Below are 23,623 nucleotides of genomic sequence, written 5' to 3' on the forward strand. Positions count from 1 at the left end.
AACCCAAGGAGTACGGCCATCGACCATTGCCATAGAGCCATCTCTTTCTGATATACGACACCCTCCGCGATCGCGTACCACGCGCATCATGACGTCCAATGTTCTGGCCACGGCGACGTCGGCGCTCCCCAACGAACTCGCTCTCGTCGTAATCGATCATCTCGAAGGCAATAATAAGGCCTTATGTGCTCTCGCTCGGACATGTCGCGATATGCAAAACCTCGCAGAAGAGCGACTCTACAAGCGAATCGAGCTTCTATCCGTAAAGAACCTCCACGCCATCATCGAAGCCTTTACATCGCGTCCCGAACGCGTCCGCGCCGTACAAACACTCAAGATTTTGTATTCATACAAAGACGACAGTTTAAAAGATAGCGCCGAGATAAGGACCACCTTCAACGAGTGCGTAGCTCGTATGGTTAACCTGAGGGAGTGGCATATTGAGAGCCCGTACGATAACTTCCATTGGGAGAACGATGGTGGAGAGGCTTGGGTGCATGGCGACATGCAACGCTTCCGCCGTGCGCTCGACACAGCTTGCGTGGATGGTCCGATAGAGACGGACAAGATCGCGGCTGAGCGGCGCTTGGGAAAGAATCTCGAGCGGACAGTTGGGCTGGGTCTTCTCGAGAACTTGACCATCCACTCGCACGGTACTGCTACCGACTTCTGGAACCTTGACGGGTTCCATTGCCTCTTCCGACACCCCGCACTCAAGCACCTTCACATCTCCTGTGTGGCCTTCCCAGACTTTGAAATCCCAGAGCTCGCGACATATACGAAGAAGACTCCTCTGACCTCGCTTGTTTTCGACGAGTGCGAACTGCGGTCCAAAAGCCTACTCAGCATCCTTCGCACTCCGGCGCGACTGAAGTCGTTGACTTTGGGCGAGAATGTCTTCAACATCAACCGGTCAAGGCGGGCTAAGCCGTTATTGAACAAAGACGCAGTCGGATCACTGGAGGCTCTCTCCGCAGTCGCGCACTCGCTGGAAAGCCTTACACATCTAAATCCTGGCTGGCGTCTTGACAAAAGCCCGCAGGTGCTCCGCAGCATACGCCCACCTGGTGATGGTATGCGCGATTTCCACCTTCTGAAGTACCTTGAATGCGACACGAATTCTTTCCTCCATCAGGCTATCGTCATGAACCGTGATCTAGCGCCCCCTAGCCTGGAAACACTTCGTATCCGTCGGCATTGGGACGTTCCGGTCGACTTCTGGGATCAGCCGCCTGACTTTGATCACTACGCCGCTTTGCCATCTCTGGACACACTCGAATTATTGCAATCAGCATACATGTGGTAAGTTCTGACAACAAAGATGACGTTGCTTTTAGAATCATACGCTGACTTTGCCCTCTGTGGCTCATAGGCTCGACACGGCAAAGTCTGAGTACATCTGCGATGAGGAACGTCTTCGCAATCGCCACGCAAAGGCGTTCAAGCTGTACAAGGCTGGCATCAACCTGAAGATGTCGTTGGAACTACACAAAAGCGAAGGCTTAATACCACCGTACCTGCACAAAGAGCGCGTTCCTATTATCGAATGCTTGTACGATGCGAGCATGGAAGGTTTCAAGAGTTTCATCCGGAAAGAAGTGACAGATGAGGACGGAGAGACGACTGACTCGCTTGCGAGAGAAGAGGCCGAAACGGACCAACTAAGCGATGTGGATATCAGCCTGTTGAAATCGAAGACGCGTCGTCTTACGCTCACCATGAAGCACAGCCTCGTGAATCGCGGCCACCGACTCCCATCATTCAGGGAAATATTCGGCTCGGATGATGGAAGTGAAGAATCGGCCGATAGCGATGAGGATTTCGAGGTCGATGACCTTGACGAGGATGATGATATGGCGCTCGATCTTGAGCTAGACGATGATGTCGTTCAACAGTATATCGACGAAGACGGTAATCCGGTGTTTGACGAGGACGGCAACCCTGTCTTCGAGGACGACGGAGAGCTATTCACAACCGTGTGGGAGGTGGCTACTGAGGACGAGTTTGATAGTGATATGGAAGAGGATATGGATGAGGATGACGACGATGACGAGATGCACGACGCGGTGGAAACTCAAGAACAGCCCGCCAACACCAGCACCAACAACGATGACGTTGACTAAGCAGTCTCGGGAGAGTGATAGCTGTTCATGTTCGAATTCGGTAGTCTGTGAGCAACTACAATAGTGTATTCCTGTGCATTATTGGCTTTAAAAAATAGTTTTAATGATGCATGTATTATCAAAAGTATTGTGCTGATCACCAGCAGTAGCGATATGTGCTCGTGCAACACATACAGCTTCGGATCACAGTATCTATATAGATTCTCTCTCAAGAACGAACGAACGCCGGGTATGTGGGAAAGCATCGCAGTAAATGTGTAGCCAATACAAGGCTGCAAAAGAAGTCTGCAATAAACGTCAGCCATAATCTCACACGCCCCACCCCTCATCAACTCACATAAACCAACCACCTCACCGCGCACACCCAAGAGTTTGTGACGAACAGTACGCGTTCTCCCTACTCACTCGTCAGCGCTCAACTCCTCAATCATTTTAAATCAATCACCCCTCCCATCGCTCGCATTCCTTCCCAATCCGGTAGGTATCCCGCCTTCCTTCCCCAACCAAGATTCAAGAACCAAACAAACATACCTCGTCAAATAACTCCCATCCGCCTTAGCCCTCCTCGTCTCCAAAAGCGGCGGCACAAAAGGCAGCGCAAGAGCCGAAACTACATAGCTTGTTGCTAAAGTGGCTTTGAGGCGGTAGTGTGGGTCGCGTGGGAGATGGCGCGTAGAGTATGTGCGGAGGTGGGAGAGGGCGTGTGTTGAGATTGCCATTTTGTGTCGTTTAGTTTGGATCGTGGATCTTAGAGTGTTTGCGAATCGCTGGATGGTTCGTTGTGCCTTTGTATCGTCGTTGTTGCGATCGTGATTATAGATGCTCGCGTGTGACCAGCCTTACGGTCGATGATCTCGGAATGTGGGGCCAGGAAGGTTCGGTGGTGTCGGCGCGTGTGGGGTCTTGGTTGTGTCGGTAATTCTGTGCTCTGTGGTTTGGACTTGATGTTCTTTCTTCAGAACAGGTATAAGAAGATAGTAGCATGGGGGCGTCGGGTGATATTAATACGTTTCAAGATGGCTGCCTAGGACGTCTGCCCTGAGGCCATTGAGCAAGGGGTGAACGAACGGTCCTTCGCACTACGGCCGCGGCTGACCTGCACGTGGAGATGAGCGACGTATGCAGGCGGAGTCAAATGTCACCATTTTTGTGGGCTGCGGTTAGGGCTGCCTTGACGCTAGGGATTGTTCCAGTTGCTTATATCTTGCTTTGAAAGCGTCCTCGAGTGTCTTGCGAGTTCGGCTTACAAAGGCGCATACCATACATACTGATAGAAATGGTAAACGTTGAGTGTGCTCGCTAAGAATTTCTATTCATCTTTCTGCGGTAATGTACTTCCTCAGGCGTGCATTCGCGAGGATGCCTCAGGGTCCAGGCGATCCGGGTCACACCACCCTCGCGCGAGTACGCGCGAGCCGCCGCCTTTGCACGGTAGAGGCTTTTACCGGGATGCAGAAAGATCCTTCTTGGCACAATACAGCGCATTGGTGAGCAGTTGGTCACGACATCTTTGCTCGCAGTCACGAATCGGCGGTTCTCGCGGAGCAAGGGTGGCTGTCAGCAGGAACGACCTGATGCTGATTGGTGGATGGGCGTGGCAGGGGCCTTGGGCAACCTCGCCGCGACTTCTTCTTCTGTGACTACCCAACGTCGCGATGATTGGCAACACTTGTGATTCTCTTGCCTTGACTGGTCTGGATAGGTCGCATCTGCAGCTTCTTTAATGCTTCGTCTGCAACTCCTTGTCACTCTCTTAAGCGACTACCAATCCCTTTCGCCAGGTAGACAACGAGAATGTCGGCATCGACGACTGTGGTCATCATTGCAGAGTCTCTAGGTATCACCATGGTAAGCTGATGTATACTGCAGTCTCACACAAGCTATCATCGTCATCATTTCCACAATCTTAAAGTTCATACTACAAATTTGCATTATCTTCGAGCAAAGCTCTCGGAAGCTGTCTTGGAAGAAAAACTATCCAGACGTCAACGCCATTCAAGCTACTTCAGCTCGTCCGGCTCGAAAAGAAAAGTTAAAGCGACAATAGCGCGGGCTTATACCTCCGCAGCTTTTCATCCCCTTTAGTTATTCCTCCTCCCATTACGATCAAAGTTGAAAAACTGGCGTCCACCACCTCCTCCACCACCGCCAGCACGACGCGAACTACCACCATTACCACCACCATAAGACTGCTGAGGAGCATAACGCTGCTGCGGCCTATAACCTTCATGCTCTGAATCTGAGTCATCATCGTAGTAGCCCTGCTGACCAGATGGCTGTTGACGACGAGAACCTCCATAGTCAAACATACGGCCAGGACCTCCACCATGACCATACTGTCCACCGGCACGCGGATCTTCGTATCCAGCTCCATATCGCGGGTCGTTAGCACCACCGCGGGCGTAATCGTCCATGTAGCGCTGTTGGCCGTAGCTAGGCCCTTCTTGGGCGCGGCTCGCACCAGTGGTGCGTGACTGGCGGAACGGGTTGTCTGCGCGCGAGAGACCGGAGAACATGAGGCCACGGCCACTACGAGAAGCAGGATCTTGACTACCACCGCCACCGCCGCCCATGCCGCTCATAGGTCCGCCGCCGCCACCACGGCCGCCAGCGTAGTCACCGAAAGGCTCGTGGTGTTCTTGATATTGTTGGCCTTCTGGACGGGAAGAATCGAAGGTCGAAGAGAAGGAGTATCCGCCTTGACGCGGGTTACCGCCGCCCATGCCACCGCGTCCCATCATAGGAGGGGGACCACCTCCCATCATGCCTCCCATACCGCCCATGGGGCCACCGCCGGAGCCACCCATTGGACCACCGCCGAAGGGGCCGCCCATGCCACCGAAGAAATCGTCACCGCCTGAGTTGCCGAAAGGGTTCATGTTGTAGGGTGTTGTAGGGTGTTGTAGGGTGTTGTAGGAGTGTAGTTGTTGGTTGTGAGTTGGGGGTGTAGATGAAGAGTGCTTAGGAGAAGATGGAATGCACATGATATAGTCAGCGGGGGCTGGGTGAAAGTATCTTGCTATGGAGTTTGGCATGGAGAGTGAACATGCTAATGTTTGCAGTGTGAGCGAATGTCGTTGGTGGTGGAAAGGACGAGTTTTAGCGGGAAGGGAATGGGTAGGGTGAAAGCATGGCTCGTATAGGTGGAGGGCAAGACTACTGATCTACGAGGGTCCTAGAGCATATGACCACATCAGATTAGCAGGTATCTATCCGTAAGTTCAATCACGCCCGGATTAAGACACATCATAGACAAAGTATTGGTGAAGCAGTCTTGTATTCACTCTCCATCCTCCTTTACTATATCTCCATATGTAACTAAAAAAGGGTATATACATTGTTGGTTGTGGTAAGTAATGTAAAAAACGGACCAGCCTTTATAATTCTCGCGCTTTTTGCAACCAACCTCAATCGGCTATGTACTGTTCACTGTGTGTTTGTTTGTTGTTCTTCGTGTTGCGTCAGGGTGAGGCGCTTAGCTGAAGAACTTGAGGGCGCGCCTGAACCTGTTGCCGCCACGGTTGCCTTGGCCGCCGAAGCCCTGCTGACCCTGGCCCTGGCCTTGGTTTTGGCGTCCGTTGCCCTGGCCCTGGCCCTGGCCCTGGCCCTGACCGTTCTGACCTTGACCTTGGTTCTGCTGGCCTTGACCCTGGTTCTGTCCTTGACCCTGACCCTGCTGGCCCTGGCCTTGGTTGCCGTTGTTCTGGTTACCGCCGTTGTTGCCACCGTTGTTGCCGTTGCCAGCGTTGGGAGCTTGAGTAGCGTCAGGGATAAGAGCTGAGAGAAACGTTAGCATGAACTTCATGAAGGTAAAGACGTGACGGATGAAAAAGCAACGCACCGGAAATGGCACTGGCACCCTCGTTGCCACCCGCAGCACCAGCAGCCTGGTTCGCCGCGATAGCAGCAGGAAGATCCTTCTTGTTTTGCAGAATTTGTGCAGAGATACCCTCAAGTGTCTGAGCAGTGTCGACAGCTAGCGGCAGTGAGTATGGATACAGGATAGGGCAGACGCTTTCTGATGATGATAGAAATGTGGAACTTACCAGAGGCAGCCTTGTCGGTGCGACCTTGTCCGTCAGTTTGCTGGACGGCGAAGCATCCACCAAAGGGACCGGCAATAGCGTTGTTGCGGCATCGGATAGTGCAAATGTCTCCAGTGGAAGCACCGAGGCAGTTGAAGTTGTCGGGCATCTGGACGTTGATGACAAAGTCCTTCTCCTTGGCCTGGGAGAGACCGAAAGATCCGGGGATGTTGTTGGACACCTTCAGGGGGGTGAAGGTGGTGACGGCGTTGCTAGTCTCGTCCATGTCGCACTCGAATGGGCCGGCACCATCAGCGTTGACTTGGTGAATGGTGACAGCCAGCATGGAGCCGCCAGAGACTTGAGCCATACGGCCAGCAGCAAGCTCGTTCTCGGTCTGCTCGCCAATGTCGATGTTACCGGCGATTTCAGTCCTTCCGCAGGCGTTGACAATGTTCTGCTTGATCTCTTCGTCACGGATGATGGTAGCATCCTGCTGGCAAGGAGAGATGGTGGTGCAGTTGCGAGCAATAGCAGGGTCGACCAAGAAACCTTGACTCTCACCAGAGTCACCAACGGCGGCCAAGATAGCTGCGTGCGAGTGCACGGTGGTGAAGAGAGCGGCAAGCGCAACGGAAGAGGCAGCGAAGTACATAGTGATTGGAGTTAAAATAAAGTTGGCGCTCAGCGCTGAGAATAGAATAGAATGTGGAGTAAAGAAGGACTAGCGTCGAGCTGTGAAGAAGTGAAGACCGTTGATGGAGATAGATTACAAGCAGTGGAACAGATGGTAATCTATATACCATCCTCCATGACCAGTCGAACCACCACATCGCGAAATCCCTTACTCGACAACCATGGTGGTGTCCACTTGCATGAGACGTGCTTCGGTATAGGTCAAGGGTTTGGTGTATGGTCGTGCTGGCCTAGGCGCCTGAGTAGAGACTTGGCAATGAAAGAGTGGAGTACGGAATACCGCCAAGTAAGGAATAAGCACCCTGGATAGACTTCGCAGGAGCTTATGGTACCTCCTGCACGGGAACACCTAGCCTGTCATGGACGTAAAGGCGCTGTGGTGAGGCTGCTCCACAGGCTTCAAACTTCGAGAACCTGGACCAGATCATGCCCTCCGTCACTTAGCGCTCATTGAACCAACAATTCAGCCTCCGTTTTGCCGTAGTACGCTAGCGATGAGGCGTGGGAGGTTTCGACGACCGTAAAGTCAAGTTTCGAATCAGAACGTCGCACGCCACATGCAAACACGACGGCTTGGCACAGTGCCATGCCGTATGTCCGGCTCAATTCCGGAAACTATGCTCGTGCGAAGGAACAGCAGATGGTGAGTGGCGGTCCCATGAAATGCGAAGAGCCTCGGGATGTTGGTGTTTCGAGATCAGGCGCCCGTTAAAGTGGATCTTCCCGTTACATGGCTGTGGGGCCACCCGTTGGAGCAGGAACGCCGCGCTGTCGGCAGATAGGCTCACAGTCTCTCGCGTAGAGTCGCCTGTTGGTCTCTGTCGACAATGCCTAAGCAAAGGGGCTCGATGTTGCGATAGCGCAGACGCAGGAATTGCACCTGTCATCTCCGCACTCCTGAGGCATCTCTGTCGCGCATCATGCCGGACTTCCGGACTCAACGATGCAGCGAGCAGTGTATTAAGCGATCGTATTGTAGAGGCGATGCTGTGAGCATTGCTTCTTCTTCGTTGGTGTCGCTGCCATCCTCCCGAAGTGTTGCACCTTCTCTTCAAAGTCAGTTTGCTGCAGCGATGATGATCCTGCAGGTTTGACACTTTCACAAAGCAAGTCCATTCTTTCGAGATGGCTCAGGTACTGCTGTGACTTTCATCCAGCTCGAGATAGCGCTTTGTCTGTGGTCAGTAGATTTGGAGTGAGAGCATCCTTGGTCAAAAGTGTTGTGGCTTTAGAATCCTTTCGTCTGACCAAGTGACAGACCCGATGGAGTGAGACTAGAAGGCACAGCTTGTCGCCGCAGATAACAGGCTCCTACGTGTTATCAACAATGATCGTTGACAAATTCCATTGCGGGTCTCCCCAGTATTTCTTGCAATGGCAAGATGCTCTGAGTGTCATGAACAGTAATGCTGTTATTGAGACGTGCTACTGTCAGTGCAAATCAGATGGCGCGAGTCTCGTCATATTGCTCTTAGAGAGAGGGCAAGCGATGATGGCATCCCAGAGAGATTCTGGGCACCAGGTCCAATTGCGACAAGCAGTGAAAAGGTCGTGTACTAGAGATAGTTAACTTGTACCAGTCGATTGTTCTTCCCCGCGGCGAATCCTTGTCTAATCGCCGAACAATCGCCGGCAGCCTTACAACAATCAGACCACTTTCATCATCCATCGCTCAGAAAACTTGCGAGCTGTCGCAAAGCCGCCACAAGCTTCCACACACACCAATTCCCTTCTCAGACCGATAATTCACAACACACCATGAACACAGTAAGCTCCACGTGTACTTTCCACCCGGTCATCAGCACTGACAGTCGAACAGGTCAAATCAGTATAGTACGTCACACCTCTCGCAGACACCCACAAGTCCACCCACCCCATACGTGCCAAACCCAACACCATCCCACCAAAAGCCCCAATGAACCCATCCTAACACCACCCACAGCTACGGCTGGGCGACCCTAATAGTAGCCGGCGGCGGCGCCTACTTCTTCGCCAAACGCAGCATAAACGCCGACCGCGCCGCAAAAGCCGAAGCCGACCGCCAAAAACGCATCCGCCTCTACGAACTCGAGCACGGCTTAAAAACTTCCGCTCCGACCACCACACCGCTGAACCCAACTGCGAAACCAGGATCTACACAGGCGGCGCCGCAGAGCGTGACGAGCGAGGTGGGCAGGCTGAGGGCAGAGGGAGGAGGGAATGGGGGTACGGGGGGTGAGGGCAACCCCAGTATGCAGGCTAGTCAGGATCCGGCGCCGACGAGACATGCGCCTGAGAGTGAGGGGCAGAGGGTGGGCGAGAAGAGCAAGTATGAGGCGCCTGAGGTGTATCGGAGTCGGAAGGGAGATCGGTTCTCATGAGGTATGACACAAGAGGATGTTATGGGTATTTATGATACAGCGCAAGGTTGAAGCACCTATTGGAGTGAGCTCACGTAGATACGAGGCATCAATGGCGTTATGGCATGGAAGATTCCGCTCTTTGTATTATCGTACACCAGCAGGTTGGCGACTCCAATGCCCCAGCTCCAAGCTATGCTAGACTAAATAAATCACTCAAAACGCCCACGCGATATATCAGGGTATAAAGCGATATGTTGCCGTGCCACGTCTCTGTTCGTCATGCCCTATGACAGTCTACTGCGCAAACATTCCGCTTCGGCTGTCTCTCCGCTTCTCGTACAGCCATTTGCTGTTCAGTCCGACACTCGCTTTGCCAGTGGAGGGCGTAGGGGTGCCCGGTGCCGTCATGCTGCTTGAGCTGTCACCGAACAAGCTACTGCTCATTGAACTGCCACCATAGCTCAACCGCTTCGTCGCAGAAGACCCGCTCATTGATCTCTGGAAGTTTCCTCCATTGTTTGGTGAAAAAGGTGAGCCTGAACCAGACCTTCCGAAGTTTGGCGACCCGGAGCTGTATTCTTGATTGCTGAAGCTGTTACTGCGCGGCGTCGATCGCTGGTACCGAGGAGGCGTGACATAGTTCGGCGATGCGAAGGCAGAGCCTGGCGATTGGGGCGCCTGGACGCCAGCCTTCAAGCCCATGGAGGCGCGCTGTGAAGGGGTGAGAGGTATGTCGGCAATTTCATCGGGGTAGTAGCGACGGATGAGAGGGAGGAACGCGATGACGATGTTTGCGGTGAATACGATGCGGACGAGGAGGACGGCCCATGCGCTGTAGGGAACAGCTTTGACGACAGCGTTGATCGGCGTTCTGCTGCATGTTAGCATGACCCACGTTGGCAGTTGGTAAGGAACATACGCAGCGTATTCCAATAGCTTCACCTTCTCAGTGACTCTAGTACCATATACCGAGAGAAACAGGAAGCCTGCATTCAGGACAATGGCCCTGACGTTGCGCTCATCAAACGTGGTAGCGTACTGGCGGCGCGCAATCTCGTCAAACTTGGGATGTCGCCAGGAGCCATTGGGCGTATATGGCTGTTCTGTATGGGCGGATGGTGTCGCGACCTTTTGCGGAGTCGCAGGCTGCGCGTATCGGGCTACCGACATGTTGTGTGAAGCTTTTAGCTACTCGCGTTGATTGTTTATTTGGCCGAAAGGGAGTCGCAAGAGATGGACTGGTTCGCGCGTCGGACTACACTTTCACTGATGCTGCTGGGTTAGTAGTTAGTCTTGATAGCGTCGCGCGGCTACAGGCACATTCCGTCTGCCAAAGGGTGCCGCGGTGGTGAAGGTCAGCGTGGTTGTACAGCAGCCATGTTTTGGCAAGGGCGATCGGAGGACGGACATGCGAGCCGACAGGGGTCCCTTCACTAGCGGACCAATTCACCCCCGCCGTCATCCCGCAGCTGCCAGCCAAACCTCCGACTTCACTTCACTCATGCGACTTCAGCCATGGCGGGCACTCTAGAGCAGCTTGATCAGACCATCGGCGAGGTACTCGCAGGCTGGAACTTTGTCAGCACTCTCATCGCCTTCACCATCGTCGGCTTCCTGGCCTGGGTCATCTATGACAGCGCCGATGCCGACACACACCCGCTGCTGCTCGCAAGACAGGCAGTAGCTTCATACGTGAGGCAGCCGGGAGAGTCTGCTGTCTTCCGCTCCCCCGAAACTCCTCATGGCTGTACGAGCGCCCCACCATAGGTTTGCAGACGTTCCAGCTGACATTCAGCAGATCCTCTCCGTACCGGTCTTGCCGTAAGACCCCCAGGCGCTCCCATGTACTCTGCCGGCAAAGATGGGGATCTTCGGGATATCTGGCGACGTGTCACGGGCGAGATTCCTCTCGAGAAGGGCGCAAAGTCTAGCGGCACTGCAAACATCATGACCGTCTTCGGAAAGGAAGGCGTCACCGAGCACAAGGTCGAAGACATTACCAAGGAGATCGCTATCCTCGGAAAGCATCTTCAAGATCGTGGTGCTAAGAGAGTGGCCATCTACCTCCCCAACAGTCTCGAGTTCCTCTCCGCACTCTTTGCTGGTGCTTTCTTCGACTTCACGCCCATCTTGATCCCATACAACCAACCACACGAAACCCTTGCCGAACTCCTCCTTCAAACGAAAGCCGATGCCCTCATTGCCGAGGCAGGCTCTGTGCCTCTTGCCGAACTCAGTCAGGGCGTGTCCGGCCTGCGCTCCATCGTCTGGACTGTAGAGAAGACAAGCAGGCACATGGACTGGAGCGAGGTACCCGAAGGCATCGGCGGAAAGATCGATGTTGCTGTTTGGCATGAGCTCGTACAGGAACAGAAGAATGCCACTATACCGCTGCCGTCGAATCCCGGCAAGCCTCGAGATGTTGTCTTCCTCTGGCAAGAGGCCGTTGGAAAGCCGGCCGAGGTCGTCGAATTCACGCAACAGGTAAGTAAGATCATCATGTTGACATATGCACGTACTGATAGGAACAGAATCTGACCGCCGCCGTTGGTGCGCTTGTCACGTCCCTTCCTGCCGCCCACCGTCTAAATGCCTCGGATACGTTCCTCCCCGCAGATGCCTTTACACACTCCTACTGTCTGTGTCTGACGCTGGTTGCTCTGTTCTCTCACGCGACAGTCGTCATCCAGTCCGTTGCCGGTCCGGGTGTGGATCTTGAACTGGCTACACGCTCCATCGCCCCTACAGTTACAGTGGTCTCAGCCGAAACAGCTGCGAAGCTCCACAATACCACGAAGACTTCAGTAACGGGTGGCCCCCAGAAGTTGGCACATTACCTCGAGACGCGCATGTTGACTGCTGGCCGTCTGCCTACCGACAACCTCCTCACAAAGCTCAATGCGCCCAAGAGGGCGGCTGTCGGCACAACACCTGGGAAACTGCGCTTGGTCTTCGTGTCTGAGCGACAAGGCCTGAACACGCCACCACTTAGCTCAGAGGACCTTTCCGATCTGCGCATCTTCACCAAAGCACGTGTCGTATACGCCTTGACCACAGCCAAGGTAGTGGGAGCCGTTGCGCAAACCAACATCTACGACTACCGGAGGGAGACAGCATCGAACAAGCATAGCCACTTCGGTGTGCCCCTCAGTTGCGTGGAAATTAAGTTGAAGGATACACCACACCTCAAGACAACAGACGAGCAAACTGCGGGCGAGCTTGTCGTGACTGGCTCATCGGTCGTGGGTGGTGAAGTCCACCTAGGCGTGAATGCGACCATCCGAGATGACCATACTCTGGCGTATGTATAGCTAGCGCATTGAGCAAAACGCGATGAACTTGAACGTACTTCCCTTTACGAAACTTCTTCCAAATGGCCCTCATCCAATCTGCCGCTCAAGACTCTTAACATGCGTTCCGCTCAGCTCAACGACACTTCTCGTATGCGTGAGATTATGCGACTGACCCAGGAATCCAGGCCAGCATGTGCAGTAGTCGGCAGCGACGTGCATGCGGCCCAAGTACCGAGACACACTGATTTCCCCTCCTCCACAGACCTTTCTAACCGCTTGCACCCTTAGTGTGTGCTACGATACGCTGTGTCCCTTGACTATAACCACCAAGTACATGTGTATCTGTAGAGGAGATATCGTACCTATCGCGTCGCGTGGGGATCACCCTCTCTGGGGTAATTTCAGCCGAAGCGCCACCGAGCGGCGCCTTCGCTAAGACCGAACCGACTGGGGTGCTTATCTGCACCTGCACAACCGTCGAATGACAGCCAGCCCCATCTAGCAACGGTCGCATTTCCCAAGGACCGAGACCTTGGGTACAGCCGCTAGCCATTATGACAAGCTGTGTGAATGGCTGTTTGTTGAGCAAAAGGCTGCGAGCAAAGGCTCAAGGCGTTCGTCTAGTCAAGCTCAGCTGCTCAACCTTGTCTTAAACGATGGGTTGACGGCCGGCCTCATGGCGCTTATCTTATCGTCGTCTTGCCAGAGATATAGACGTAACGTCAATCCTGGGCGCCCGCTGTTCGGAGATCTGCACTGAGACTGTGCGTGCTGCTAGAGGATAAGAAGGCGCTTGTGTCCGTCGCGCGGAAAGACCCCCAAGGATAAAAGGTCCCTTCCATCTTTACAGCCCTTCCACGTTCTTGGTGGTTGGCACGGTAGGCTTCAGGATGCCGTTGATCGAGAAGCCGCATTGGACGCTCAGGGTTGAGCAACCCAAGAGCACGTTTGCGGAAGGCAATGCGCGATGGTAGGTCTGAATTGAGAACGGAGATGCGCGATGATGAAGTTTTTGTACTGATTGATGGTATACAGGACGAACAAAGATCTTGACCCTGTTCCGAGGCATGGTAGGAAGTGGGGTGTGACGAGCTTCATCTCGTATTGGGTGTCGGATGCATTCAAGTATGGTTTCTCCCATCTTTGTCAAACCTCAACAAATGTGAGATGCTAACAATGCTCCAGCGCCGCAACATGGCAATTCGCATCCAGTATCATCGCAATCGGTACATCCACCACTTTCCCACCAAATACAATCTGAATCAACTAACACCACCACCAGGCCTCACATGGCGCGAATCCCTCGGCATAGTCGCCCTGGCCTTCTTCATAATCTCTTTCGTCATCGCGCTAAACGGCGCAATCGGCGTCCTCCACCACGTCCCCTTCCCCGTCATCGCCCGCGCCTCCTGGGGTTTCTGGGGTTCCTACATCGCCATCGTCTCCCGCGCCATCCTGGCCATCTTCTGGTTCGCCATCCAAAACATGAACGGCGCGAATTCCGTGCGCGTCATGATTGGCGCCATCTGGCCCTCCTTCCTCACACTGGAGAACGGTATTCCCGAGAGCCAGGGCATCGATACAGCGACCATGATTAGTTTCTTCATCTTCTGGCTAGGCAGCGTGCCGTTTCTGGTTATGCATCCGAATGAGTTGAGGTGGTTGTTTATGGCTAAGAGTATTATTGTGCCGATTGCGTGGATTGCGATTTTGATCTGGGCGTTTGTGAGTACGGATGGTGGGGGTGAGATGTGGAATCAGAAGGCTACGTTGACGGGGAGTGCGTATTCGTGGGGGTTCTTGTCGAGTTTGACGAGTGTTATTGGGAATTATGCTACGTTGTCTGTGAATCAGGTAAGTTCAATTCGCTCTCCCCTGCGGGCTTCGACGAAGCAGAAGGTTTTGGACACATGCTAATCGTAACCACAGTCCGACTTCTCCCGCTACTCTCGCGTCTCGGTAAAATGGCAATGCATCTACGTCCCCTTCCTACCCATAGTCTTCACCTTCATCGCCTTCATCGGCGTAGCCGCCACATCCGCCGGCGCCGTCAAATACGGCACTCTGGACTGGGACCCCATGGCCCTCATCGCCCACTGGGACAATCGCGCCGCCCGTTTTTTCGCCGCCTTCTCCTTCGCCCTCGCCGCCCTCGGTGTCAACATCTCTGCCAACTCGCTCTCCGCCGCAAACGACCTGACCGCCCTGTTCCCCCGCTACGTCAATATCCGTCGCGGCCAGCTCCTCTGTGCGGTTCTCTGTTGGGCGCTTGTTCCCTGGAAGATTCTCGCGTCGGCGGGTAGCTTTTTGAACTTCATGGCTGCTTATGCGATTTTCCTGGGGCCGATCGCGGCGATTATGGTTGTGGACTTTTGGGTTGTGCATCGTGGGAAGTACGATACTTTGGCGCTGTACCAGTATCATGGTATCTACAAGTACACCGGCGGTTGCAACTGGCGCGCTATCGTCGCTTTTCTCGTTGGCGTTGCACCGAATATGCCGGGGTTCATCCAATCTATCAATCCGGCTATCGACGCTGGTGTCGGTGCTCGGCCGTATAGCTTCGGGTGGTTGCTGGGTTTCACGGCGACGGCGCTGGTGTATGCGTTGTTGGAGATGGTTGTTGCGCCACCGAAGGAGACGTTCATTGACAGGGCGGTGTATCCTGATGAAATCTACGATGAAGCGGGTGTGGTGGATGAGGGGATTAGTGTGGGGAGTGGAGAGGAAGGGAGGGCGGAGAAGACGGGGTGGAAGGCGAAGATGACGAGGATGTTGTAGATGGTAGCATGAGTTCTTGAAGACCCAGACATGGGGAGAATACGTCTGGTTTTGTGAAGATATATCTAAGCGTTGTGAGAGACGTTCTTTCGATCTTCAACACGTCCCTTCTCCAAGTAGGTGAAAAGTGAGCTCAATTCGACATGTAGATTGTATTCGATGGATTATAATAAGGATATGTAAAGGGAAAGAGCGTTACTTCGTCCATGACAATACGCTGACAAAACCATACATACTCTGATTCAAGACTGAGTTCCTAGCCAAGATAATAGGGAATAGACATCACATGCCCACCTCCTCTATCTCCTCACAACCCCACAACAACCCCCATCACCGCAACCAAGACATAACCCCCGATCCCCACCGTCCCTGTCCCCTGCGCTCCACTCCCCGCATCCCCATTCTGACTCACTTCCGCACTTGCAGCATTAACCTGCAACCCATACGCCGTGGTCGTAACCAGCGTCCCACTAACCGTCGTAGTAACAACACTCGTCGCCGTCGTACTAGCCTCGCACCCGCTCCAGCTGGTCCAGGGCGCAGAACTACTCCAGGGCCCTGCTGTCCAGCCAGGCCAGTCAGATGGCGGACACGCACTGCCGTCCCACCATGCGGTCCAGGGGCCGGACCGCCAGTCTGAGCGTGTTGACCAGTCGCTGTAGGGGCCGAAGTTGGAGGGGCCGAAGGGGCCGGGACCGTCTGGGCCTGGAGGTGGGGGTTAGTAGGGGTTTTGGTTGGGGAGGGAGGGGAGGGGGTATGAGGAAGGGATTGGAATGGAAGCTATCTTACCTCCCCAGTGTCTTCCCGGTCCTCCAGGGCCATGTGGTCCGCCAGGCCCCCAGGGTCCCTGACCCGGTCCGTAGCTACCAGTTGGCCAGGGTGCGGCGGTTAGAGTCGAAGGGATCTTTCCGGCGGAGAGGAGGGATTCATAGATTGAAGACCATTTCCCAGGGTCGGAGGATGCCCATGGTGGACCGGAACCATACCACGGATCAGTTGATGTAGGAGCAGGCGTGATGCTTTGACCGAGGATAGGCGCGATGAGCGCTGTGATGGTTGTGAAGGTAAACTTCATGGTGGTGGTATTGGCGTCGTGATGTTTGTTTCTGTGTTTGGAGAAACGTTGTTGTTATGTCGTGTAGATGTAGTAACAAACAGTATGCGGTGCTTGACTCCGTGTAACGATACCCAGACCTGTCAGTGTCGTGCCTGTGTATCCGAAACTGCAAAACAACATTTCCAACACGCGAACACCGCAGCATACAAATACCCTTAGACACGACATACGCGGCCCACTCGTTCATTGGACGCCATCATAGCTTACCTGCTACTCCGTCATAGAAACGCGTCCGGAGGGGGCCCGCGAGGCTCAGCTGAGGTTAGTCCACCTTACGCTGGATGGTAAAGAAGCGTAGGATCAGAGATGACAAGCAACAACGCTTACAAGCTTACGCGTCTGCAAGCCTATACACGTACTGTCTCGGCAGTCTGACGCGTTTCCCGAAAAATCGTCATTGGCATGGTGGTGATGCAGGGTCAGGCTTTCAGCCTTGTGGCATGCCGAAGCGGAGCGTAGTGGAGTTCGCAAACAGGCGATCAAAGCTTGACGACGAACTTGCATTGGCCGAACATGGACAGGGCAATGGGTGATTGGGTAAGATGGGTATATCGAAAAATGGGCTTGCGACTATAAACAGAAAGGGCGGCGTGAGATGTGCTGCAGCGTGCTTTTTCGGAGAATGGAGGTGGGGAGAAAACGCGGAGAAACGTGCTGTGGTATTACCGCGCGTGCATATGTCGGTTGTTGGAATTGCGTGCGTCTCTCGCGTTGTCAAAGGGACGAACTGAGATTAGGACGGCTCAACACGATCAGGCAGCTGCAGCCATTGTGTTCGTTGCGCATTCAATTTGGCAATGAAGCGTCGCAAGTTGAGGTTGAGTCGAGAGAACTACACGCAAACGTATGATGCAGAGACCCCACTGTCGATCATCGGCGGAGACGGAGGCACAAGCACCGACGAGACGCTCACTCTGACACCACCATCGCTACTCGATTACACTCGAGTATGACTTGTGTGCGACAGTGTACGCGTCCTGTTGATATTAGAATTGAGTAATACACCGTCTCGTGACGCTGATTGACCTTTAGTAGCTGCAAGACTATCATGCCATGTTACCCTTGAATCATTGTCTCGTAATGATAACATCGTTTTCATGTCAGACCGAAACCAGCCTCAAAACTGGTAAGATGAAAGTTAGGAAGTTGAGCAATTCATAAGGTTGCAAACACAATGAGGCGGACAGCGCATGCATAGCTACACTGCATGGAGGTACGTTGTCTTATGTCGCATATGGAGTTTGGTACTAGCATGTCGTGTACGTGCATGTCAGGCACAACACGTTGACGAATGCGCCAAGTCGATTGGTACTTCCTCAGACCCTACAATTCCTCACTCGTAGTCAGATGCCATCGTATCTCGTCATGAGACGCATTCAACGATGCAGTGCACATGGAATGCATGTTTCATAGTCGTATTGATATATTCATCGCCAGCGCCCTCTTAGCAGTACCTAGTTCACATCGGGTAACCGCACAGCGATGTCGCCTGACTGTGTAATGTATCGTACCCAAGGTAGCGACGGGTATTGCAACTGCGCGTATGTTAGCCACTGCCTATTCGATTGCGATGCTTTGTCCTTACCTTTGGCTCGATGATCTTCAGATACCGCACTTGGATACCTGATGTGGTAAAGTACGGAATCTCGAACTTGACATTGATGGGCCTCTTGGCCTTTCCGCCGCCAACACCACCCATGCTACCACCGAAGCCTCCCATCATACCGCCACCCTTCTCGTCATCACCGCGCACCGATGGCAAACCAAGTTCAGCGCGCATGAGGAACTCCTTGCCACCACCAAACTGCTTGATCTTCCACACTATGGAGGATGTCTCAGGCGCGTAGTGTACGGTGCCAATGTTTGTGCGGAAGCGAGGGGTGTCAGCGTCTTCGGGGACAGGAATCGAGATCTGGACGTTATTGGCGGTGCTTCGTCGCTTAAACTGCGCTCGTGCCTAAAGAGTGTCAGTCTATCAAATCTGGTAATCAGGGACCTGCCTACCTTCAGCATGTACTCGATCCTGCTACCTGAATGGCTCTCGACTATGCACTCTACCCAGATGAGAGGCTTGACTTGTGTGTTCAGGCGGTAGCTCATCAGCTCAAACTCGCCATCTGGTGGAATGAAGCTGATGGTCCTGTCGTTCTCGAATCTCGATAACCGTACGCACTGGTGAAATTTGACATCCTCCATCTCAACGGCCTTTCCTCGTGTAGCCCTTCCGGTGGTCTCGAACATGGCTTTGTCATTCAGACCTAGTCGCAACTCAGGCATACCCGACAGGTAGCACTTCATCTTGACAGCACCCAGAATCTCCGATCGTAGCACGCTGCCGGTCGCGGAAACGAGGAGATTGAGCGATTCGATGACGTCGAGAAAGACTTCGTTCTTGCGGTATCGGATGCCTTCGCTTCGCCAGCTGACGGCGTTTGTGACTGCGATGGGTGGACGTGCGATTTCGAGCTTGTGCGACTCTTGTGTGATGTATCTGCAGACTTGTTGTTATTATGGGGCCATGGCATAGCTGAATGGAATGCATACTCTTGCAATATCTTGGTCTCGGTGGTTTGCGGGTAGCCAAAGTCCATCATCTCATCTAGCAGTTCGTAGATAACGACAAAGTTGTCTCTTATGCTCTCTTCTTCAAGCTCTTTGAAGTATTCTGTAAAGACCTCGACGATCTTGTGGAGGAACAGGAGAATCTCGGCCGCATTAGTGTTCCGCTTGGTAAGGGCGAGGAGGTATAGGTTGTTGTGGCGGATGTAGAGGTAATTGATGCCTTCGCTGGAGAAGCATGGTGGGACTGCCGAGCTCTCGTCTTCGGCCTCGCTCAGTAGAATGGGGAATTTCTCGACGGCTGACATGGGGATGTCACCGCGGTAGTTGCGCGCCAGAAGGGTCTATGCGATGGTCAATAAGTAGCCCTCCCAGAGGCCTGACCGCCATACCTTGCCCTTGAGGTCGAGAAAAAACACCGCCGACGCCATGGTGAGAGAGTGTGAGTGATTTAAAGAAGAGGAGAAGAAGAAGCAACTATCGGGTCATTGTGCGCAAGGAAAGGGCGATCGAGGGGTATATGTGCTATGTCTTGGTCGCGTCTCGGTGATGCCAGAGTAATTGCGGCTCTTCCCGCGCGCCAAGACTCCCCAACGCACTAGGCCGCGACAGTCTCGACGCTGCTACTGATGTCTGAGTTCGTTGTATCTTTTATATCGCACATCCTATCTTGGTTTACATACTCGTCCTCCTATGCCAATGTGTTGTGATTGCATTACATCCATACAGGCTCATACTGTAACGAGCCGCTTTAGCTGAGAACAGCCTTTGCCCCGCATTAGCGAACATGAGGCAGCACAATGGCCGTCCTTCGCGCTCAACGTCTGCTTCGTCATCGGATTACAGCTCCATGCCATCACAATGTCACTTTGCTATCTTTGCAGCGGTCTAACTTTCGCCAATCTCTATCCCCCGAACTTCTATCGTCATGCCGATAACATGGCTGTACTGCAGGCTTCAATTGCAGGCTGCCGTCTCTGCAGGATGCTGTACGGTTCCATCAATGAACCCAAGGAGCATACAAGGCAGCCAGAACTTCGTTTTGAAGGCGCCACCGATGTTTGCATCACCTCTCGTGAAGATCGCGAAGGAAGTTCTGTAAAATTGCAAATCGTCCCCGGCGATCTTTATCCGTGGCAGCCGGAGAGGGAAGGCGCTTCACACGTAGGTATCTGGATGAAGTCGAAATGGATGGTAGCTTCTTTGATTCTGTCGGTCGAGGAAGGTAATAAAGCATGTCGTTGTATCCTCCATTATCTAATCATCTTCCCTAGGTGACGCGTTAGGCTCAGAGCCCTTCCTGCCCGGCAAAGCACACTCCTTCATTTTCGGTCGCGTCCAACTGAACGACTTGCCTTCCCAGGCGTATTTCGACGTCATCAAGCGCTGGCTGGCTAACTGTGAGGCCAACCACACAATGTGTGGCCATGATATCCCAGAATTGCCAAAGCGGGTGATACACGTGGCCGAAGAGGGTAAAAACCCGTATCTTGTACGGGGAGAGAGTATCTACGCTCGCTATGCGGCACTGAGTCATTGTTGGGGCCATTCAAGAGAAGGGATGACCACGACTAAGAATCTGGAAGCACATATGCATGCCATAGGCTGGTCCACGCTTCCGAAGACATTCAAGGACGCCATAATTACCTGTCGTCAGCTTGGTATCAAGTATATATTCATCGATAGGCTGTGCATTGTGCAAGATTCCAAAGTCGACTGGGAAGAGCAGTCTGCGCTCATGGGCTCAATCTACTATGATAGCACCCTGACACTGGCAGCATCAGTCTCCAATGACTCCTCAACCGGACTCTTTGTTCCTTTTCGTCCATCTGGGAACTTCAGGAACGATGTTGTCCCACTACCCCCATCGTTCGGGAACCACAAAGGCCAAGCTTTCCTCACTGCCTTCACCTTCGTCGATGGGCGTATGCGCCAGCCAACAGACAAAGCGAGATTCAATATTTTGAATACAAGGGCATGGGTGATGCAGGAGAGGTACCTATCCCGAAGGTCGCTTTGTTTTGTTGAACATGAGGTGATTTGGTGCTGCGGTGAAGTTTATAAGGATCACGCAGGGCATCTCATCGGCGTGAGGAACTCCCTGAACGTACGAACGGGACTGAAAGCACTAACCAGGGTCTACGAGAGGTCCTGGCTCCTTGAGGGCCCAGAGGATCAGGATGACGAGGAAGTAGGAATATGTTCAAAAAAAGGCGGTTTCGTCTGTACCGTTAATCAGGGGGATGCTGTTGACGAAGATCTTTGCCTTAGTACGTCAGAGTCACTGCCCGTTTTGGTTCATGTTACTCAAGGCGGAAAAGCCGATCATATCCTCGATCTGCGCGCACCTGTGTATCGCACTCGTACTCCGCCGACCTCGTTCCGGCCGAGCGACGACCCCGAGTTCTACACGTTCCTCCTATACATCATACGATTTTCAATACACAGCCTGTGGTACTCCATAGTATCCGAGTACAACTCTCGTCAGCTTACATTCCCCTCGGACAAGCTCCCAGCCATGGCAGGCATAGCGTCACGCGTCCAGGAAATTACACATGATGACTACCTCGCGGGCCACTGGCGCAAAGAGTTGGAGCGTTCGCTGTTCTGGGACACTATCACAATAGATCCTCGCGATCCTCCCGCGAGAGCGCCAAAATATCGAGCGCCTTCTTGGAGCTGGGCCAGCGTTGATGGGAAAATAGGTTGGCTTTCCCCCTATCTAGCTTCCCACGAATTTATTCCTCCGCCCATCCAGATAATCGAAGCGAGTACACAAGTCGACGGCACGAATTCCTTTGGATCCGTCACCAACGCAAAATTCAGTATCAAAGCTCGCTGCGTGAAAGCTTTATGGAACGCCGAACGTTTCGAATTTCAGTTGGCAGGATCCTTTGCAACCTCGAAACTTGTACTAGGTCTGGGTAGACTACAGCTCTCCAATTCGAGTAGTCTAGGCGGTACTTCGGCTGGGTTTTGGGTCTATGACGATCGAAAGCATGGTGTTCTACCTGGCCCGCCTCTCGGTCTTTTCCCCTCAGACGAAGAGTTGGACCGCAGGTTGACGTGCCGACTTCCGATGGATCATCCCGCGTATGGTGGTTCCTTTGTTGGCCTTACGAAAATCCCAGTACTGGAGAGGGTTACACATATCCCAGAGGAGCTCACCTTCGTCAAAGGATTTACTAGGAAGCAATTCGAAGTCTCCTTCGTCGACGTTTTGGTGTTGGCGGCAGCCGAGAACGGGCAGGGTCGGTTCAGAAGAGTTGGCACAGGGACACTGTACAGTTGGGATGAAGAGGCGGAGAGTGTGGAGACTTTGGCCATTGTATGAGCGAAAGCTTTCACCACTTCGTCGATCTGGTTGCTGCGCGATCCTCTTCAAAGTTCCGACTACTCCAGGAGGATCATTGAGGATATCAACTGGAAAACCATATGGACATCCCCTATACTGTCATTCACTCTGCATTGCCTGTTTGGCAATGTCGTCTTACGTTGCGCATGCTAGCAGACCTTTCTCACAATGTGCCTCCGATACTACGACGCACGTTGTATTCTGACAGATTGTCAGAGCAGGCAATGAAATGGCGACAAAATTCTTCACGAGTTCAACCCAACAGCAAACAAATTCCAGGCCGCTTCATTCGAGCAACACGAAGACACCGAAACAAGATGAGCGAAAACCCGATTACCAGCATTTTCAACCACATTCTCACAACCAAACTATATGCTTTTCCACGAGGCCCAACGGAGGCGCAAGAGTTTCTGACCGCCGTGTTCCGTGCCCCGTTGCAACGTCTGGGCTTTCCGTCTCAGCCCATACCATCTCAAACCGGAGTATTTGATACATGGTCCATCCGGGAAATCGATGACGTGGAAGACGCTACCTGGACAGATGACGATGATTGGAACGCGATATTTCTACGTGACAGCATGGAGGAGCTTTTTGACCAGCGTTTTGGAAAAGACAGCCCAATGTACGCCAACTGGAATGGCCATATCAAGCGTTCAATGGGTAAGGCTCACACCCTGACTCTTCTGGACGCTGCTGCAACCACTCCTCGGTCACATTGGTCTGAGGATATTAGAGCTACAGTGGAAGCCTTCACTGCACTTCTTAGAGCCTTCCACAATGTCAAGGGAATTGTCTGGACTAATTACCCAACCGAAGACGCTCTCGATGGCCGCCTCGGTCGATGCAACGACTACGCCTTCATCCAGCGACTTATATTCAACGAGTGTCGTCTTTACGGAAAGTCGCTAGATGAATACGAAGCCAGCATGCGTCAAATACGGGAGAAATTTGGTATACCAGTGGAATTCGATCTCACCGAAGAACTGCAACGGATTGAGATGGCCTATAACCAGCAACACTACGAAATCGAAGAAAGGTTATCGGAAGCGTCAGAAATGGAACGGGTAGGCCCGATGGTTCCTGTCACCGATGTGTCCACAGAGATAGAGGACCCAGAAGGCGTGGACTGCGTAGTTTGTCGGTCAGATATCTGCCCCTCCCCCGGAGTACTGACTGTTCCTTGCCGACATGCCTATCATAAGGAGTGTCTGGAAATCTGGATTCATGCTGGGCAAGGGGCTAGCCATCTTTGCCCCTACTGTCGCACAGAGTTATTTCCCGAACCGGAGTATGAGGAACTTTTTCGTAACTACGAGGAAGAGCGTAACAACA

General features: G+C 53.1%; 8 protein-coding genes across 8 annotated transcripts; 4 read left to right on the forward strand and 4 right to left on the reverse strand.

The window, feature by feature from the left end:
• Nucleotides 1-88: 88 nt before the first annotated feature.
• Nucleotides 89-2,123, forward strand: J4E93_005629 (uncharacterized protein; the record flags this gene model as incomplete). Its single annotated transcript, XM_049343549.1, has 2 exons — nt 89-1,302; nt 1,373-2,123. 2 exons carry the CDS (start codon nt 89-91, stop codon nt 2,121-2,123), a joined length of 1,965 nt encoding a protein of 654 aa, XP_049199642.1.
• A 2,081-nt stretch (nt 2,124-4,204) lies between these two features.
• On the reverse strand, nt 4,205-5,002 carry J4E93_005630 (uncharacterized protein; the record flags this gene model as incomplete). Its single annotated transcript, XM_049343550.1, has 1 exon — nt 4,205-5,002. One exon carries the CDS (start codon nt 5,000-5,002, stop codon nt 4,205-4,207), a length of 798 nt encoding a protein of 265 aa, XP_049199643.1.
• Nucleotides 5,003-5,598: 596 nt separating this feature from the next.
• Nucleotides 5,599-6,803, reverse strand: J4E93_005631 (uncharacterized protein; the record flags this gene model as incomplete). Its single annotated transcript, XM_049343551.1, has 3 exons — nt 5,599-5,900; nt 5,965-6,099; nt 6,170-6,803. The coding sequence occupies 3 exons, from the start codon at nt 6,801-6,803 to the stop codon at nt 5,599-5,601; spliced, it is 1,071 nt and encodes a 356-aa protein (XP_049199644.1).
• A 1,799-nt stretch (nt 6,804-8,602) lies between these two features.
• Nucleotides 8,603-9,204, forward strand: J4E93_005632 (uncharacterized protein; the record flags this gene model as incomplete). The annotated part of the gene is made up of 3 exons (XM_049343552.1): nt 8,603-8,611; nt 8,656-8,663; nt 8,787-9,204. 3 exons carry the CDS (start codon nt 8,603-8,605, stop codon nt 9,202-9,204), a joined length of 435 nt encoding a protein of 144 aa, XP_049199645.1.
• Nucleotides 9,205-9,480: 276 nt separating this feature from the next.
• Nucleotides 9,481-10,356, reverse strand: J4E93_005633 (uncharacterized protein; the record flags this gene model as incomplete). Its single annotated transcript, XM_049343553.1, has 2 exons — nt 9,481-10,057; nt 10,106-10,356. 2 exons carry the CDS (start codon nt 10,354-10,356, stop codon nt 9,481-9,483), a joined length of 828 nt encoding a protein of 275 aa, XP_049199646.1.
• Nucleotides 10,357-10,927: 571 nt separating this feature from the next.
• J4E93_005634 (uncharacterized protein) lies at nt 10,928-11,724 on the forward strand (the record flags this gene model as incomplete). Its single annotated transcript, XM_049343554.1, has 2 exons — nt 10,928-10,933; nt 11,089-11,724. The coding sequence occupies 2 exons, from the start codon at nt 10,928-10,930 to the stop codon at nt 11,722-11,724; spliced, it is 642 nt and encodes a 213-aa protein (XP_049199647.1).
• Nucleotides 11,725-14,214: 2,490 nt separating this feature from the next.
• On the forward strand, nt 14,215-15,260 carry J4E93_005635 (uncharacterized protein; the record flags this gene model as incomplete). Its single annotated transcript, XM_049343555.1, has 2 exons — nt 14,215-14,223; nt 14,409-15,260. 2 exons carry the CDS (start codon nt 14,215-14,217, stop codon nt 15,258-15,260), a joined length of 861 nt encoding a protein of 286 aa, XP_049199648.1.
• Nucleotides 15,261-17,831: 2,571 nt separating this feature from the next.
• On the reverse strand, nt 17,832-19,367 carry APM1 (AP-1 complex subunit mu-1-like; the record flags this gene model as incomplete). Its single annotated transcript, XM_049343556.1, has 5 exons — nt 17,832-17,912; nt 17,963-18,334; nt 18,382-18,868; nt 18,922-19,280; nt 19,329-19,367. The coding sequence occupies 5 exons, from the start codon at nt 19,365-19,367 to the stop codon at nt 17,832-17,834; spliced, it is 1,338 nt and encodes a 445-aa protein (XP_049199649.1).
• Between the last annotated feature and the right edge of the window lie 4,256 nt (nt 19,368-23,623).

The sequence above is a fragment of the Alternaria ventricosa genome, assembly GCF_023758065.1.
Source record: "Alternaria ventricosa strain BMP 2768 chromosome Unknown scaffold_8, whole genome shotgun sequence".
Taxonomy (NCBI): Eukaryota; Fungi; Ascomycota; class Dothideomycetes; order Pleosporales; family Pleosporaceae; genus Alternaria; species Alternaria ventricosa.